Source organism: Esox lucius, chromosome 12, assembly GCF_011004845.1.
Source record: "Esox lucius isolate fEsoLuc1 chromosome 12, fEsoLuc1.pri, whole genome shotgun sequence".
NCBI classification, from domain to species: domain Eukaryota; kingdom Metazoa; phylum Chordata; class Actinopteri; order Esociformes; family Esocidae; genus Esox; species Esox lucius.
The window spans coordinates 33,307,910-33,327,409 of NC_047580.1; the positions used below are offsets into that span (position 1 = coordinate 33,307,910).

Here is a 19,500-nt window from a genome sequence, read left to right on the forward strand (position 1 = left end):
GAGCAAATCGTTTATTTGTGATGAAAGGTGGGCATCGGTAAGCTGGGCTTCAGGATAGAGGTTTTAGACTTGAACCGTAGAGCATTACACAGTGGCCTTTGCCTGCTGGATTTTAGCAAGCGACTTCAGGTCTGTGATGCACTTGGCGATACTGGTCTTCTCCTGAAACAAAAAAAAAAAAAATCTACAGTTATTGAGAAGGCAAAGAGAGACCAAGGGTCAAGGGAAAAAACTAAAGGCTAAATTCACCAAACTGCAGAACGTCTATGGTCATTATACTGCCTCTGTCCATACAGCCAAATAAAACCAGCTGAGCAATGCTTGCGGAGACCATTTTGACCACATACTACCTACCAACGTCTCAAGGACAACCTCTAGTGGAGAGTTCATGTTGTGGCTCTAACCCAAACCCCGGGTAAATCAGCAGTCAAAAAGCATGGCTATGTTTAAAATCTTCCAAACAAAACATTTTAGTTTAGACAGTTTTCCCAGGTTGGGTCTGTCCATATTGACATGCCCTCTGCAACACCACACCAACAAGTAGTTGAAAGGGTACAAACAGTCAAAGGGTATATCCACAGAGGTGGATAGAGGCCTCTGGTAGCGAAAAGACGTTTTTAAAATTAGCAGTGGTGTTCAGGACTTTTGAAGTAGTGCAACAGGGTGAGACTTCTTACAGGTTAAGGAAGGATCACGTGACTGAACTGGCTAATCAGAAAGGAGCAACCGAATAACGACCCTTGAGGGCAAACATTCCATAACTGTAGGTGGCAGCAAATCTTTAACCATGTGTTTTTACAAGTTCAAAGAAAACGCAACCGGCCTTAGGACCCAGGAGACGGTTTCATTCCAGCAGAGGCACCAGGTGAACGTAAAGAACAAACAGAAAATATAACCAGGAGCACTCTTAATTCCCAAGAGGATAGAACCACTGCCCAAATGGTTGGGTCTAACCCTGGGGTTTTCACCGTACATACCGCACACCCCCACACCTCCCCTCCAAGACCTGGCCCTCCCCCCAGACCAACCTGCTGAGGGGTGATGCTGGAGACTACGTTCTTCTCCACCCAGCTGACCATGTGCTCCTGCTCCATGCGACGGTGCAACGACTGCAGGGCGATCTGGTAGTCCAGCCTCTTCTTCACCTCGTTGTGCACCGTGTGGACACGCTCCCTCCAGTTGGTCTCCAGCAGCATGGCCACGTTGTTCTGGGGGGGGGGGGGGGGGGACAGAAAACATTGGTGCATCGTCTTGTGGCAAAAATCCTACCAGACAATAATGTTGGCTTTCCCTGACAGAATACGTTGGGTACTGGACTTAAACATTTCCAACCAATGTTCGTTAAGTAGTATATATATAGCAGGATATGCGTAACTAAATGATTTATTTGAGCCCACACTAATGTCTGGCGGAATACCCTAGATTTTTATTTTATTTTAAACTATACCCTGCATGAAATGGTTTCCACAGGTTAATCTTTCTTCAGGTACGTAGACAACTCCTCAACGGCACCTTTAAAATCTAGTTGATAACGCATGCCATTTAGCAGACGTCTATAGCCACAGCAACAGGCATGCACATATTTTACGCAAGCCTGAACTGGGAAATCAAACTTCAACCCTATGGACGGACCTACGCAGTCCGGAAAGACACACAGAAGACTTGAGCTCAAACCTGACCGGGTCACACTCACCCTCTTCGCGTCAAACAGCAAGTGTCGTCCCTCGACCCTCCACTGCTCCTTCTTCTCATCCTCGATGGCCTGAGCTAGACTGGCCACAGCCAGGGCCTTAACCTCCTCTGCCTTCTGCAATTTCTCCTGCAAAGCAAAAAAAAAACGACACGGCCGACGTCAGTGTCGCGGAATCGCTACGAACCTCGAAACAGGAATAAGGCAAGTTTGAGACGACCAAAATGTACGCACCTCGTTCAGTTTGTCAGCGAAGGCGGCGACGTCCGGGCCAAACCTCTTGACGGAGTAGATTATGACCGTGGCCATGCAGGCGGCGGAGATGGTCTCGTGGTTGATGATGTAGATCTCCTTAGAAAGGAAGTAGGTGAGCAGTCCGGCACCGAGCATGTAGGGGCCTGGGGACCACAGGAGGGGAGGCGGTGAACTCGGGGGAAACTCATGTGTGTCGTTTAATACAAGGGACTTGCGTAGGGAGGAGGACAGGAAGGAGGGACGCACGGGAGTTTGTGGGAGCTCTTGCACGGCTCAGCTGACAGACGAGGGTGCTTGTAACGGCAGAGGTGTGGGTTTGATTCTGCTAAAGGTTAAATGTATAATCACTTGACTAAGTCGCTTTGGACAAACAAGTCAGCTAAATAGCTTACTATTATTAAGAGAAGAAAGGAGAAGTAAAATATCTGGGCCACAAGCAACAGTAACAAATGAACGAATAGAGCTGAAATAAGTAGACATTCTACAGGTCAGCGTTGGTTATACACATCGTAGTCATGTAACTGTTACTGAATATGCTCGAGGTTCAGAGAAGCTCTGCTGACCTGTGACTCCAGTCTTCGGGTACAGGAGTTGAAAGAGCTCCTCTGGGAAGATGCCATGGCGTGTCTTGCCTCCTTTCTCTGGCAGAGGGGGTACTGGCGCCTGACTGTTGGGGGATGTGTGGAGGCGGGACAGCTGGACTAGCCTGGGGGTAGACAAGGAACAGCAGTATTTACTATAGGAGTTAATATGAAGAGGGACTTGGTCACATCCAATCAGTCAGGTTGTCAAAACCACTTTAAGATAAAATAAATAAAATGTCTTGTGAACACTTAAGATGAAAGTACATACCCAGCGCCCAGGGGACTGCTGTTTTTTGCAGCATTGGCTAAAGTGGAAGAGAAAAAACTGTCAATGCGAAGGTTTTGAATGTCAACAGTGTCACTGAACCTCGCGGAGCCTTGCTAAACAGCTAGTTATAAACTTTACGTATAGCCTGCAGCGTGACCAGAATGACCGTACCTTCAGCAAACCACAAATCTGTATTAGTGTGCGTTTTGATCAGGCGCACATTATGTAGCTGGCTACTACGCTCTGCAAGCGTTAGGGTGCTAGCTTTTGGAATTCTAAGATCAATAACTAAGACCTAACTAAATCAAACCACACGCGAAAATCATGGAGGAGTTATTAACTTGAATGTCAAATACGCGACTACTGACAACTGTCACGAATGCACAAGATTGCTAGAATGGTAGCTGAATGAAGGCTTACCACCTTTCTAAACAGGACAGGGACGCTTGTGTGCATTAGCTGTCTGGCTAGTAGTATAGTACTAGTAGTAACATTACTGCAGCTAACCGAACGTGAATTAGCTAACAGTACCACTAGCGGTAACATTAAGCTACATATTTTAAAGCCAACTGTCATATAAATAACGATAGAGGCTAGATGTATATATTTGCAGAAAATATGTGACATCTATCCACTGACTAGTTTATTCGTTACAGTACCCCTAGCTAGATAGATAGTTAGCTTGTTGCTCATTCAATCTAAGTGAGGCCTTCTCTTGACTTTACCCTTCAGCTTCACATTCACGTCAGCCGTAGTTCACAGCTTTACAAATGCTTTTGACAAACACATTCTCATCCAGTAAAACTTTGATGTTGCATACCTGAAACGAGAACAAGCCTAGACAGCATTTTCAAACGACAAAGTAGCAAGTCCTTGGTTTACCGGGCACCCTTGTATTCGTTCTCTTCGTGCCCTTCTACTGTAAGAACCACAAGGATGGCGGAGGACTGGTAAATCATCGTCCAACATCGCGATATTCTATTCGATGTCAACGAGATTTGTGTCCCCAGTTTACCAATGTTGTCCTGTTGGTTTGATCCACTAGGTGGCATACGAGTAACAAAGATTTGCCCTTGGCTGCGCGGGATTTAAGAATCAGCTTCTGAACAAAGCTCACTTCTTGTTTTGAGTTTGATAAACAGGGCATTGTCTGAAACAGATTAAAGGGTTGACTTCAGATATTTCTAATGGCATCCGTACAGGAGGCTGTAAAGTCCTTGCAACCCCCAAGAACTTGTGAACATGACCAAGACTCCCACAATCAAGATTGTTCAGGCGTAACACTAGGGGCAGACATTTAAACACATTCTCTGCAAAGGCCCCCTCAATGTAGCATTCAAATAAGCAGCCCAAAATCAGCACCTCTCTTTGGCCTCCTCCGACGCAACAAAAAAAGAATCTGTCTTATTCTGCACTCTAGAGGAACACTGTACCTTCATGGTAGATGGACACACGTTGAGCTGATGGGCCATTTTTTCCCCGTTAGTCACATCAAACCCATTTCTGTGTGACAGTGCCTAGCACACAGCACTCCAGACCGCAGGCCAACTGTGCCTGGCAAGGGGAGTCTCTTATCATCCGGGCCCACCCGGGTGACTTCAGTTCCATCGCAGCTGGCGGGTGAGATAGAGGAACACGTTCTGCATGACCGAAGTGGTTCCCCTTCACTTCCTGTACATCATGCAAGACTGAAAGAGCAACTTCTGACGGACGGACTGACTGAGAAAGTACCGGGCCCACCGTTCATAAGACGTGGTAGACAATGTTATTGTTTTACAGCACTTTAAACAACATTGGTGATTGAGGAGGTAATATGGCTTCTATTTATTGAAATAACTATATACATGCAAAACCTTTCATTGTAGTCAAATGTTCCTTCCCCACTGAAGCGTTTGTGTGCACTGTGCGCCTATCTTGTTTTTGTTGATCTATCTAGAACAGCACTTTGGATACTATTAAAGCCCTTTAATGTTGAGAGAGCTGGTTGTTGTTTTATAGTTGCACTTGCAACCTTCTTCATTGTAACTATTGCCTGTCCATCCGAGGTCAAGGGTTATATTGTCTGTCCATCCGAGGTTTAGGCTTGAGCCCACTGAAGTAGTAAGCAACATATTTGGGAGAAGCATATGCCCACACAGTCAGACGACCAGGTCTAATTATTCGCTCATACCATCTGCTTCTCCAGGTCTGTTTCATTTACTGATTGAGTTGCGCAGCGAGCCTGTGTAATTCTTCATCACAGCTCTTTCGGTCCACAATGCTCAGAAAAGTGGTTAGCTCATCTCATCCAGCCATTTCCAACTGCGTTGTCATTTTAATTGCATTTATTTTTATTTTTTTGTTCCCTTGCAGGGCAGAGGTCAGGTCCACGCTGTCATTGCAAAAACCCAGTGACCACAGTTACCATGGAGACGCTGGATGTCATTCAGACCCAGTGGACCCAGGTCAGATCATTTTATGAAAGTTATAACACAGCCTGATGAATGTCTCTGAGTAGTAACACAGCCTGATGAAGGTCTCTGAGTAGTAACACAGCCTGATGAAGGTCTCTGAGTAATAACACAGCCTGATGAATGTCTCTGAGTAGTAACACAGCCTGATGAAAGTCTCTGAGTAATAACACAGCCTGATGAAGGTCTCTGAGTAATAACACACCCTGATGAAGGTCTCTGAGTAGTAACACAGCCTGATAAAGGTCTTTAAGTAGTAACACAGGCTGATGAAAGTCTTTGAGTAATAACACAGCCTGATGAATGTCTCTGAGTAATAACACAGCCTGATGAATGTCTCTGAGTAATAACACAGCCTGATGAATGTCTCTGAGTAGTAACACAGCCTGATGAAGGTCTCTGAGAAGTAATATAGTATATTCATTGTAATACTTTTATAATGAGTTATTTAAACTATAAGGCTTGAGGGGTGTGGTGTATGGCCAATATACAACAACAAAAAGCTGTTTTAGACATGAACCAATGCAATATAAGACAAACCTCAGAGATGCCATATTATGATCATCATCTGCTCACCAGTGCATTTATGGAGTTGTATAACACAGTATGAGGTTATATGATGTCATTCCCATGGTATACAGTATCATATACCATGGCATTCAGCCAATCAGCATTCAGGATTCAAACCAGACAGTTGCAGAATCAAAGTTTTACTATGGAGAGAGTTTCAAACCTCAACTTCTAATGTATGTTTGATTATTAGCATTTCTATTGCAATTTAACCACTATAATCCCTTTTTTTTCAGGCGAGAGAATACGACCAGAAGATTGAGCAGCGGGCAGAGAAACACAAGGGTCTCAGAGGTCGTAACAACGGCACTTCCTGTAGAAGCCCCACCAGAGAACTGGACACAAGGTACTGAAACCCAGAAGGATACTTTTAAGCCAAAACTTACTCAGAGAAAGTGCTGAAACAAATGATTGCTTCGGCCGAGTGATGACTGCAGACATTACATTTCACCAGGTGGATCAAGACAGAGCTGAAGCGTAAGAGACAGCAGGAATTTCACAAGAGGCGTTCCATGAGCCCAGAGAGGGCCAAAGACCATGTGAGGGACAAGACTTGTGTCATCTGTAACACAGCCAAGTCAGAGACACCGTGGGCCAAGGTCACAACGACATCCAAGACAGGAAGGGCCGGAAACACAGCAAAGATCAAGGACGACAGTTGTGTGATGTGCGATGATGCCATGACAGAGTCATTGCGAGGTAGCGTCAGTTGGACTTTGACCCCTAGGTCAACAGCTAATGGACATTCATTGATAATGTCTCGAAGAACGAGGGTAACCAAAGATGACCTGGCTGAACTGGAGAACAGTGAATGGGTATTGAAAGAGAAATGTCATTACCGTCTGTTGATACTAACAATATCTTTTAAGATGATCTTGACCTACATCTCTTCATTGTTGGTTTTCCTCTCCACCAGGCCTCAATATGGACTGACCAAACACCAATACGAAAAAACACGAAGATCTCCGCAAGAAAACTAGAGTCAGTTTTCTCCACTTTGACCACCTCCAACTTGGCCAAATCGTCAACCTCCACGCTGAACAGTGAACCACACACATCCACAACTACAACCTCTATCCTCAACCCACTCACCAGTGCCTCCACCCCAAACAGAGGACCACGTACCTCTGGCCCCTCCCCCAACAGGATTGCCACTCCTACCTCCACCTCAATCAAAGAGGTCCAGCCGAGGTTAAAAACCTCCACAAACACAGAAATGGGTAATTGTCTAAATGCTGTTAGGCTCCTAACCAGTATTATATCCTCATTGGAATTTCATGCAGCCGTGTAGAGCTGTGGTTGAGTAGTAGCTTCCGTCTCCACCCTTCACTTCTACCTCAGATTCCTACCCTCATTGAAAGCCTCGCCGGAAAAAAATTTAAATAATGTAAGGAGAACGACTGGTGGTGGAAGTTACACGGCAAGGTCAGGCGTTTATGAGGGCGTCATGATGAGGCCAAAACGGCGACTTCACACAATTGGGAAATGAGAGAGGTAAAATAAACAAATATTCATGATAATTACTACAAACATTGTTATTTCATTTTAACAGGCATCCTGAAGGGAGCGGGTCGATCCAATAGATGTAAAAACCCCCTGACTGAGGCCAGTGCCCAGGCAGAGTGAGTTACAATCAGGTCTTCCTTCTACGACAGATGAAACCCCAGTGACGGCTGCTATAGGATGCAAATACCATAGAATGTTTGGATGTTGGCCTATTCTCTCTACAAATATGTATATTTTGTCATGTATTTTCTTTACTCAGGCCTGGCTTTATTACCGTCAAGGAATCGGTGAGTTTCTATAGGGTATAACAATAGCCAGATTTATGGAAAAATATGGATTTTTAATTCCGGCACAGCATTCTTACAATGAAGATATCTCGTGTTGTAACAACAACTTGTTAATTCTTCACTCCTTTTCCTTCATTATAGGAAGTTCTTCTATTGGCTGATTACTTGCAGGTAAAACATTGTTGTTGTCAATTACAGTGATTTGTGCCTCTAATATACAGTGGGGAGAACAATTATTTGATACACTGCCGATTTTGCAGGTTTTCCCACTTACAAAGCATGTAGAAGTCTGTCATTTTTATCATAGCTACTCTTCAACTGTGTGTGACGGAATCTAAAACAAAAATCCAGAAAATCACATTGTATGATTTTTAAGTAATTCATTAGTATTTTATTGCATGACATAAGTATTTGATACATCAGAAAAGCAGAACTTAATATTTGGTACAGAAACCATTGTTTGCAATTACAGAGATCATATGTTTCCTGTAGTTCTTGACCAGGTTTGCACATACTGCAGCAGGGATTTTGGCCCACTCCTCCATACAGACCTTCTCCAGATCCTTCAGGTATCGGGGCTGTTGCTGGGCAATAGGGACTTTCAGCTCCCTCCAAAGATTTTCTATTGGGTTCAGGTCTGGTGTCTGGCTAGGCCACTCCAGGACCTTGAGATGCTTCTTACGGAGCCACTCCTTAGTTGTCCTGGCTGTGTGTTTCGGGTCGTTGTCATGCTGGAAGACCCAGCCACGACCCATCTTCAATGCTCTTACTGAGGGAAGGAGGTTGTTTGCCAAGATCTCACGATACATGGCCCCATCCATCCTCCCCTCAATACGGTGCAGTCGTCCTGTCCCCTTTGCAGAGAAGCATCCCCAAAGAATGATGTTTCCACCTCCATGCTTCACGGTTGGGGTGGTGTTCTTGGGGTTGTACTCATCCAAACACGGCAAGTGGAGTTTAGACCAAAAAGCTCTATTCTTGTCTCTTCAGACCACATGACCTTCTCCCATTCCTCCTCTGGATCATCCAGATGGTCATTGGCAAACTTCCGACGGGCCTGGACATGCGCTGGCTTGACCAGGGGGACCTTGCGTGCGCTGCAAAATTTTAATCCATGATGGCGTTGTGTGTTACTAATGGTTTTCTTTGAGACTGTGGTCACAGCTCTCTTCAGGTCATTGACCAGGTCCTGCCGTGTAGTTCTGGGCTGATCCCTCACCTTCCTCATGATCGAGTTCAAACAGGTGCAGTTAATACAGGTAATGAGTGGAGAACAGGAGGGCTTCTTAAAGAAAAACTAACAGGTCTGTGAGAGACGGAATTCTTACTGGTGATCAAATACTTATGTCATGCAATAAAATACAAATAAATTATTTAAAAATAATACAATGTGATTTTCTGGATTTTTGTTTAGATTCCGTCTCTCACAGTTGAAGAGTACCTATGGTAAAAATTCAACATGCTTTGTAAGTAGGAAAACCTACAAAATCGGCAGTGTATCAAATACTTGTTCTTCCCATTATAGACTCCAATATTTTTTACAATAATAGCCTGTACACAGAACACACAAATAAACAATATAATTAAATAAAAAATAAATTAAAATATATAAATATAGCAGCTAAAATATTTTACAATAGCAAGTGAACAGATAGTCTAATGGTTTAACTGTAGAAGGTGAATATACAACCCCCTTTCCAAAAATGTCAAGAAAAACAGAATGCAAAGACAAGGCTGAAAACCAATACTGGATGGTAGTGAATTCGTGATGGTATGGGGGTGAATTAGTACACATGGCATGGGTGACTTGCACATCTGTGAAGGCACCATTAATGCTGAACCATATATACAGGTTTTGGATCAACATATGCTGCCATCCAGACAATGTCTTTTTCAGGGAAGGCTTTGCTCATTTCAGGAAGACAGTGCCAAACCACATTCTCATTTTGCACGTATTACAACAGCATGACTCTGTAGTAAAAGAGTCCGGGTGCTAAACTGGCCTGCCTGCAGTCCAGATCTTCACCCATTGAAAACATTTGGCACATTATGAAACGAAATATATTACTAAGGAGACCTCGAACTGTTGAGCAGCTGCACTGTTCTATGCTTACAGCAAGAATAAAAGATTACCTAAAATTGAACCCTGGGGTTCCCCTTTATGCACGTTTATGATTTAACCCCTTCAATCCAAAAAGCCTGAGTTCTATCATAGACAGTCCAGAAACCATAAGAAGGCATTGGGAGTTAGGCCAAATGACCTTAATACTTTAAAGATATCCATAAGAAGGTATAAAAAGTTTAATTGTGTATGTACCCTGTGCCTCTTCATGGCAGGAGGCTCTGTGGAGAGAGGAGGGCCTGAAGAGGAAGCTGGCTGTCATCCAGAAGAGTAGCTCCACCCTGCTTCTCCATACTGATCAACTATGGACTGTAAGTACATGATACCTTGAATGCATTTGGGTCAATCAGCAGACCCTCTCGTCCGGAATGAGACCCGATACACTGCCTTCAATTTAAAGATATACTGCGTTCTGAAATCATCCGTCTGAAATCTCTTTTCATTTGACTTGCAAAAAAATAAATGTCTAAAAGGCGAAATAAGACTGACATTTGATTCTGGACAATTAAAACAGAGACAGCAGTGCATTCTCATATCCAAATGACCTCAGACCAAAATCAAATTTTGACTGTGATTGGCGCCAATCTATCTGAGACGGTCACTTATAAACAAGGTGAGATCACTTCTTTAAAAAACAGTGTGGTTTCAGAGGTGCTTGGCAATCTCTGCAGGACGATCGCATGATGAGTGCTTTTATTAGGATGGGATCAGACCAAACATGGAGGTGCCTCATATGGCACCTGCCTCATATGGCACCTGCCTCATAGCACTCACACACAAGGCGCAAAGAGAAGCCTGTTAGGGTTATAACTCTGCATGCTGGGTCTGTGCATGCAGACAGGATGAGCCTGTGGTCTGGGCCTAGCTTCCTGCCTTGCTCAAAGAGCCAGAACATGAGTTTTATTTTGTCCTCGTTGCACTGACTTGGAGACTGTAGAAGCGCTCAATCTCACACAGGAAGGGTGTGTCATTCTCGCTACAGGCATGCCGAGAAGCTCTCAGTGTCACCTTACACATCATCCCTCCGCTATCCGATCGCCTTCTCAAACCCCATTTGAGGAGAAGGACCGAGGGGCGGGGACCCCCGGCTTTTCTCATCCAACGGGCTTTGAGAAAGAGACGAAGGGGAGGGGGCGCGATGGATTTGAGATCTTCCCTGGACATATTTGGTTTGACTTCCAGTGATACAGGCAGAGTGGTGACATGTGGAGTTAAGTCTCTTCTCAGGAGGTTTCACCGTGACACCATTTCCTCTCCTCCACCCCCACATAACAGACCCGCTGCAATGAAGACCTGCTGAAGACCAAGATCAAGGCCTTGGAGTCTCAGCTGCAAGTCTGTCTGAAGGTAAAAATAGAAACAGGTTAAACGCACCTATCAATATTTGACAGATGCTTTTAACGTTGGCTTAAGCCATTCTAATCCTGATACTGTCTATGCTAGAGATAATCCTGATACTGTCTATGCTAGAGTTTTGGAAAGGAGCAAAATCCAGATGGGCTCCTCCATCAAATTGAGAGGTTGTTCAGAATTTTGTTGGGTGGGGGTTTGTGGGTGTGTCAGAAATGCCAAAGCATTTTTTTCAGTGCTGACCCAGAGTGTAATGCTGGGTGCTTTGTGGTGGTTTGTGGGTAACGCCTGCAGCATAACCATGTCTAGCACAGGTGGCTTAGTGGTGCTACAGTTAAGGACGAAGGGGCCCCTGGGAACAGCTGGAACGGAAGTAATGGAGTTGCATCAAAACCATCATAAGCTGTTGACATGTATCAGAGCCACCAATAAATAGTTTGCTAGGTTTTTTCGCCAACCGGCATGACGGCACGTTCTTGCTCGAAATGTGGGTGTTGTAACAATAAGACAACACCTCTGATCACCATGCGCCGAGTGGGGTCGCTAAACATTAGGTGGAGATACTTAATCATCCCCAGCTTGTCCTGCCTGCCCATTCAGTCAATCAATCAAATTTATTTATAAAGCCCTTTTTACAACACCAGTTGTCACAAAGTGCTTTACAGAAACACCCAGCCTTAAACCCCAAGGAGCAAACAACCGTAGTGTTGGATTTCAGTGGCTAGGAAAAACTCCCTAAGAAGGCAGAAATTTTGGAAGAAACCTAGAGAGGACCCAGGCTCAGAGGGGTGACCAGTCCTCTTTTTGGCTGTGCCGGGTGAGATATTAAGAGTCCAATTGGAATAATTTATAAATGCATGTGTGCTAAATCCAGAGTCTATTTAAATGTAGACTAGTTCAGAAGTATGACCAGGTGGACAAGGACAGGGACAGCAACGGGCCCCCCAAACGAGGTACCCCGCAGGTGTGGACCAGGACCTCATGTCCTCCTAAAGTTTAAAATGGGAGGAGACTGGGAAAATTCAGAAAAAGCATTCCTCATATCAACTACGATTTATAGTGGAGAAGGAGAACATAGTGGGGAATGAGAACTGACCCAATCCCTCAGCACAAGAGTATAGCAGCGTAAGACCTTGGGACTGAGACAGGGGGGGTCCACATTGCCAGGCATCAACCAAAGGGACACCCCCCAACTGCAACCACCCTGAATGAGGGCTGAGTATTGCCAGCAGAGTACAGCCCAATTGCACAATTGCGCAACCAAGAGACAACAACAAGCCAGTGACTCTTCCCCCGAAAGGCATTGGAGGGAGGGCATCCCAGTGGCGACGAGAGCCCACCTGGCAAGACAGCAAGGGTGGACATTATCAAGCCTTCTGGTCACCTTCACGCCCCCGGGCCAGGCTACAACTAATTATAAACCGTGCTGTAGAGATGAGTTTTTAGTAGACACTTGAAAGTTTGCACTGAGTTTGCATTTCTAACCTTAATTGGCAGATCATTCCACAGTAGTAGAGCTCTATGAGAGAAGGCCCTGCCTCTGGCTGTTTGTTTAGAAATTCTAGGTACAATTAAAAGGCCTGCATCTTGCGATCGTAGGTTACGTGTTGGTATGTATGGCTGGATCATTTCAGCGAGGTAAGTAGGAGCAAGTCCATGTATTGATTTATAGGTTAACAGTAAAACTTTTAAATCAGCCCTAAACCTAACAGGCAGCCAGTGTAAGGACGCTTGTACAGGAGTAATGTGTTCAAATTTTGTTGTTCTAGTTAGGATTCTAGCAGCCGTGTGCAGCACTAATTGAAGTTTATTTATTGATTTGTCAGGGTAACCGGAAAGAAGAGCATTGCAGTAATCTAGTCTAGAAGTAACGAAAGCATGGATTAGTTTTTCTGCATCCGTTTTTGCTAGAGATTTCGAAGATTCGAAGATGAAAATAATCAACTCTTGAGACATATTTTGTTAATGTTAATCAAAGGAGAGGTCAGGGTCAAGGGTAACGCCAAGGTTTTTTACAGTTTTTTGGGATACGACCATGCAGCCGTCGAGGTTCACAGTGAGATCTGCTAACAACGCTCTTTGTTTTTTGGGTCCTAAAAGGAGCATTTCTGTTTCTCTTGAATTTAACAGCAAGTTGTTCTCTGTCATCCACTTCCTAATATCTGAAACGCATGCTTCCAAATGAGCAAATTTTGGGGCTTCTCCATGCTTCATTGAAATATATAATATATAACAGTGAAAATTTACATTGTGATTTCGGATTACATCGCCCAGAGGCAGCATATATAGTGAGAACAATAATGGGCCCAGAACTGAACCTTGAAGAACACCAAAGCATACCTTTGACTTGTCAGAGGATATGCCATCCACACTAACAAACTGAAATCTTTCAGATAAATAAGATTTAAACCAGGCTAGAACATGTCCATGTAACCCAATATGGGTTTCCAGTCTCTCTAAGAGAAGGGAGTGATCAATAGTGTCAAAAGCAGCACTAACATCAAGAGGTAACAGGATGGATGCGGAACCTTTGTCTGAGGCCATTAGAAGGTTATTTCAGTTGTTGGGAAACACATTTTTCTAATTGAGAGGATTTTTGAGAGGAATGGGAGGTTTGGTATTTTTTTTAGAAGAGCCTTAATTTCAGCTATTTTTATTGAGTTTGGTACACATCTGGAGGAAAGGGAGCAATTTATTATGTTCAGCATTGGCTGACCTAGCACAGGAAATAGCTCCTTAAGTAATTTTGTTGGAATCGGGTCTAGCTGACAGTTTGTGGGTTTAGAACTCATTACAAATTTGGTGAATGTGTGAAGCGATACGGTATCAAAAAATTCAACTGGCCCCATTGACACCTGGTCAGGGAGGTTCGGGACATTCTCAGGACAACTGAGATTTTGAGGACCATAACTATTTAAGGAGGAGTCAGTTATTTGTTTTCTAATGGTGATGATCTTTTAATCCAAGTAGTTCATGTATTCATTACAGCTAAAGTGAAGACCCACTTCACTTGCTAAGCTCTGCTTTTTTGTTAACTTTGCAACTGTATCAAAGAGAAATTTTTGATTGGTTTTGTTCACCTCAATCAGGTTGGAGAAATAAGCTGATGGAGCAGATGTGAGTGATTTTCGGTATTGTAGTGTACTGTCTATCCAGGCTAGTCTGAATACTTCCAACTTGGTGGAGTGCCACTTTCGCTCAAATTTTCTGGAGGCTTGTTTAAGTGCTCTATATTGTCTGTGTACCAGGGAGCAAGTTTCTTGTTGTGAATTTCTTGCTTTTAGTGGTGCAACTGTGTCTAATGTATTTCGCAGTATTGAGTTTAGATCCTCAATTTGATCGTTTACAGATGTATTTACTCTGTCGTTAATGAGCGAACTTGTAAGATTATCAAGAAATGTATTTGTAGTCCGAGAATTTATAGTACGGCTTTTGAAACTCATTGTTTGCGGAGCAAGTGGAATTCTTGTTTTAACGGTAAATGTAATAAGACAGTGATCCGATAATCCAGGATTTTAAGGGGAAATTATTAGATCTACAATATATATTTCTCATGACAGGACTAAATCTAAGGTATGATTGTGGCAATGTGTTGGACCTGAGACATGTTGGATGAAACCCATTGAGTCAATTATGGCTTCAAAGGCTTTTTGAAGAGGATCATTGGATTTTTCCATATGAATATAGAAATCGCCAAAAATGTAAATACTATCTGCCATGACTAAAAGGTTAGACAAGAATTCTGGAAACTCATTGAGGAACATTGTGTATGGCCCGAGGGCCTATAAATTGTAGCTATGTAAAACGATTTATCGGCCTAGTTAACTTTCATGATTAAACTTCAAAAAAATGAAAATCAGTGATGTGTTTGAGGATACATTTATATTTATTATCAAAAATATTAGCAACACTCCCTCCTTTTCGGGATGCAAGAGGGATATGATCACTAGTATAGCCAGAAGGAGAGGCCTCATTTAAGGCAATGAATTCATCAGGCTTTAGTCACGTTTTACATAAACCAGTAACATCTAGTTTATGATCAGAGATTAATTCATTCACTGGAACTGCCTTTGGAGCAAGGGATCTAACATTTAGGAGTCCCATTTTGAGATGCGAGGTGATACAGTCATTTTTGTTTTTGACCGAGGTGGAGGAAGGCTTTATCTTAATAAGGTTGTTTTTGTTAGCACTACCTTGTTTAACTTTTCTCAGCCTGGAACGAGTCACAGTGTCAATAGGTAAAGCTGTACTAACTACTCTGGCTATACAATCGACAGACTCCACTATGCTAGCAGGCTGGCTAACAGCCTGCAGCCTGACCTGCACCCTATCTCATGTTAAGGCTATAGGAGTGAGACTCCTGTCAATGTTCCTAGATAAAAGAAGAGCACCACTCCAGCTAGGATGGAGTTAAACTCAGGTTTAACTGGTCGACGGCATTTCTTCCCAGTGACCAAGAGAAAGTTCTTGCCCGGCAGCAGGAGCTGTGCTATCGTTTTTTCCTGGTGGCTCAGGCATAGTTTTTTCTATTTTCTATGCTAACATAATCCTTGCCTGACATTTGCATCAGAAGCCGAGCCTCTAACTCTGCTATCTTTACCTGAACGATCCCACAATGCAGCCATTGACTGCCGCATAAGTGTTTCAAGGACAGTGGGTGGCCGGGGTGTCAACAATATATTCTAGCGTTAGCCAATCGGATTCAACATATCAACTGACTGACGAGGTCTTGAATAGACCCTGGGGAGAGGTTGGAAAACCGCTGGTATATGTTATGTCACTTCCTCTTACAGAAGCAGAAGCTTCCTCAGGATGGAGTGAAGAAGCTGACGCTACAGATGGAGCAGCAGAAGGGGGCATACGAGGGGAAAGCCTTGGAAGCCATTCAAAGAGCTACGGAGGAGAAGAACAAAGCTCTCACCCAGGCTGAGACAGTTGAGGTTGGTGGCTTTCCTCTCTGGCTTTCATTTGATCTGTCGTCCCTCACTCACCTTCCTCCCTTTCTTTCTCTGTCTCTTTCTTAGCTCTCGTTTGACATGCATTTATCAATTCACTAGTTTCTGCAGTGGGTGTACTAAGTAGGCCTACCAGTCTTTTTCTTAAGAACTTGTAAAGATGTCCGACAGCCTCAGATCACAGGAGATGTATCACAAAGTAAACCCTTTCCTTACCCTGTTCTTCCGGTCATGCTCGCCTCCAGCATTTGCAGAAGTGCCCCCAAACCACTGACCCTCACCAGATGGTGGTTAGGTGCGATGTGCCGGTTTGAGATTCATGTACTGGCTCTATTAATCTTGGGGACCCTTCTTCCCCCTGGCCACTAGATGCTGCTGCAGGCAGCCAGGGAGGAGGCAGCTCGGTGGCAGAGTAAGTATGAGCAGATGAAGGAGCACTCGGAACAGCTGGAGAACATCAGGAGGGCCAGCGCTGACCAGTTGCTTCAGCTGCACAACCAACTGGAGGTACTGTCAAAGATGGAAAGCTAGACGGAATTGCCATCATAAAACGTGTCAGTACAGACGTGAACAGCCCTCACGATCAGGAAGTGTGCAGAGGGGCATTCTGGGATACCACCGGCGACTTTCCTCATTGGAGAGGCTCCTGCATACTGTATGATCCATAGTAATGGATTACTGCCTATGGACACTGTAGCATTAACTTGTGTATATAAAAATGTTTATAATGTTGTGAAAATGTGCCAGTGGTCTAAGAGGCCGCTCTACGTGGGTTCTGTGTTCTGCAGCTGGTCTGGGGTCAGGAGGCGGGGCTGAGGGAGGAGCTACAGGCGATGCGGCGTGTGGAGGAGGAGCTGCGCTACAGCGTGGCCATGTTGGAGGAACAGAACCAGAGCCTGGCCCAAGAGGTCCAGAAGACAAAAGGTCAGAGGTCATAAAAGTAACATACTCGTTAACCAATAGAGTAGGTTAAAGAGTGTCTATTGGCCCAAATCCAGTGTTAGCATGGACGTTTTCTGAAGGCCTCTACTATTTTAATCCCATCCTGTGTTGCCTGCCTCTTAGATGTCAGCACTGTGGTCCAGGACTTCTGGGGAGAGCCTTCAGCCCACTCAGCCATGTTGCCCGAGAACTCAGAGTTGGAGCAGAACCTGGCCCAGTTCGACTTTATGTTGGGGGAGCAGAAAGAGGAGCCAGAGGTGGATGAAGTAGAGGAGAAAGAGGAGAAGATGGAGGAGGTGGCGGACAACGAGGAAGAAGAGACGGATGAGGAAGAAGAGACGGATGAGGAAGAAGAGCGCCAGGGGCAGTCAGGAGACGGAGATCAGGTTGTGGAGCAGCTGCGTCACACTCAGGAGAGACTACGGCAGAAGGAGAGAGAGGTGAGGAAGGAGAGTCTGGTCAGGTCTCTTCAGGTCTGGTCTCTTCAGGTCCGGTCTCTTCAGGTCCGGTCTCTTCAGGTCCGGCCTCTCCACTGCCGGGTCTGTTTGTGGTAATATCAGGAGGAATAAGTTATGTGGTCATTGGTCACCTCACCTTAACGACAGTCATCAGGGCCCGGTTTTTCAGAGGTTTTCTATCTGGATTTCATATATCGGATTAAAGGCTCGAAAAACATTGGAAAACTGTGGAGCGTATGAATCGCTGATTCCGTGTGGACTCGTTGGATTCATTCTATTCCTACACATCTGTTGCTATCCACTAGCATGAGACCCTGACAGATACGTTTCATGAGACACTAAAATGTGACCATTTAATTCTGAGCAAAATGTGCTGATATCTAAATTCAGAAATGATATTTAATGCATTGTGTGTGTGTGTGTGTGTGTGTGTGTGTGTGTGTGTGTGTGTGTGTGTGTTTGTACTTAGTGTGAGGAGCTGCAGGGTGAGCTAGAGGTCATGGAGGCTGAGTGTCAGTCTTGCCAGGTCCGGCTGACGCAGTGCAGGGAGGAACTCCGACTGCTCAACCAGCGACACGGCAGTAAGGTGAGCAGTGTGTGTGTGTGCGTGTGTGTGTCCCCTAAACAATGTTGTGAAATACATTTGTGAAATATGACTTGTATTTTTTCTTCACTGCTACCGAACAGGTGAAATGTTTAATGCTTATAATCTATTGTATTTCCCCCATATTTATTTCTAGAAGCCTGGTGTCTCGTGGCTATGGCCCTGTGTTTTCCTCCTGCTGCTCCTGTCTGTGGTGACGGCGGCCATCTTGTGGGCGTGGCAACCCTCCTTCGGTGACCAAGTCCAGTACCTGTACTCCGCTGCAGTGGAACTCATAGAGGACTATCTACGACAGGCCACCTCAGTGCAACACTCTGCCTGCTTTAGGCCAATCTGACCACCAGTAACAACCAGTAACAACCAGTAACAACCAGTAACAATCTGACCACCAGTAACAACCAGTAACAATCTGAACATCAGTAACAACCAGTAACAATCTGACCACCAGTAACAACCAGTAACAATCTGAACATCAGTAACAACCAGTAACAATCTGACCACCAGTAACAACCAGTAACAATCTGAACATCAGTAACAAGCAGTAACAATCTGACCTCCAGTAACAATCTGAACATCAGTAACAACCAGTAACAATCTGAACATCAGTAACAACCAGTAACAATCTGACCACCAGTAACAATCTGAACATCAGTAACAAGCAGTAACAATCTGACCTCCAGTAACAATCTGTAACAATCACTAACAATCTGGCACTGAGATTAGCACGGCACAGGTTGGGAGTTGGAATTTGTCTTGGAATATTTGTTTGAGTAACATTATACCTTTTTGTGAAAAATATTTATATATATATTTTTTAATTGTATTTAATGGAAAATGGAAAATGCCATACTAGTGTGGCATTCAATAGGGGAAAACCTGAGCAAACCAAACAGATGATGATATAAAATTGAAATAAATGTATTAATTAATTGTAAGTCAACCTTCTGTCTTTATTGATAGGAGAGGTGACAATGACAATTGTATATACAGTTTTATTAAATATAAGATAAAAGTTTACAATATGTGCAATTTACAAAAACTCAGGGATGAAAATAAAAATGTGCTGCCAATTTATATTAATTTGTAATAGTAACCCATTCTTTTTTTAAACAAGCTCTTACTCCAAAAGAACTATCTGAATAGGTGAGAGTGACCCAGCTATGTGATGGGCCAAGTGAATGCCCTAATCTCAACCCAACTGAGAATTGAGTGTCAGTGTTTTCCAAAAAAATATAAAACAGAAAACCTGCCTTATATACACACCTCCAATAGTTATTTTTAACAGTACAGGGCTGATCTGATCTGCTTATTGTCCCGCCCTCATGTAGGGGTAACCCAGAGAAGGGCATCTCATTTGTCCTTTTTTTCTGGTCAGGACGGGGCTAAGCAGATTAGAGTGGCCCACACAGATCAACAAAGATTGGGGGCGTTTTTCTAGCGTCAAATGTCTCTTTTGTTG

General features: G+C 44.0%; 2 protein-coding genes across 3 annotated transcripts; one reads left to right on the forward strand and one right to left on the reverse strand.

Annotated features, from left to right (window-relative positions):
* Positions 1-3,720, reverse strand: atp5pb (ATP synthase peripheral stalk-membrane subunit b). The gene is given in 7 exon segments (NM_001304219.1): positions 1-162; positions 1,029-1,208; positions 1,694-1,819; positions 1,925-2,088; positions 2,509-2,651; positions 2,798-2,834; positions 3,618-3,720. Coding segments are annotated over 7 exon segments (756 nt in total). The 5' UTR covers positions 3,646-3,720; the 3' UTR covers positions 1-84.
* A 494-nt stretch (positions 3,721-4,214) lies between these two features.
* LOC105013491 (TRAF3-interacting JNK-activating modulator) lies at positions 4,215-19,115 on the forward strand. 2 transcript variants are annotated; one of them, XM_010875042.5, is made up of 16 exons: positions 4,215-4,605; positions 5,150-5,241; positions 6,054-6,163; positions 6,272-6,632; positions 6,734-7,037; positions 7,370-7,439; positions 7,583-7,610; positions 7,752-7,781; positions 9,948-10,043; positions 11,008-11,079; positions 15,876-16,022; positions 16,407-16,544; positions 16,826-16,961; positions 17,103-17,419; positions 17,907-18,023; positions 18,178-19,115. In XM_010875042.5, the coding sequence occupies exons 2-16, from the start codon at positions 5,203-5,205 to the stop codon at positions 18,376-18,378; spliced, it is 2,166 nt and encodes a 721-aa protein (XP_010873344.2). In that variant the 5' UTR covers positions 4,215-4,605; positions 5,150-5,202; the 3' UTR covers positions 18,379-19,115. The 2 variants fall into 2 exon arrangements, with proteins under 2 accessions (XP_010873344.2, XP_010873345.2); XM_010875043.5 differs by having other exon boundaries at positions 4,215-4,552.
* Positions 19,116-19,500: the final 385 nt, after the last annotated feature.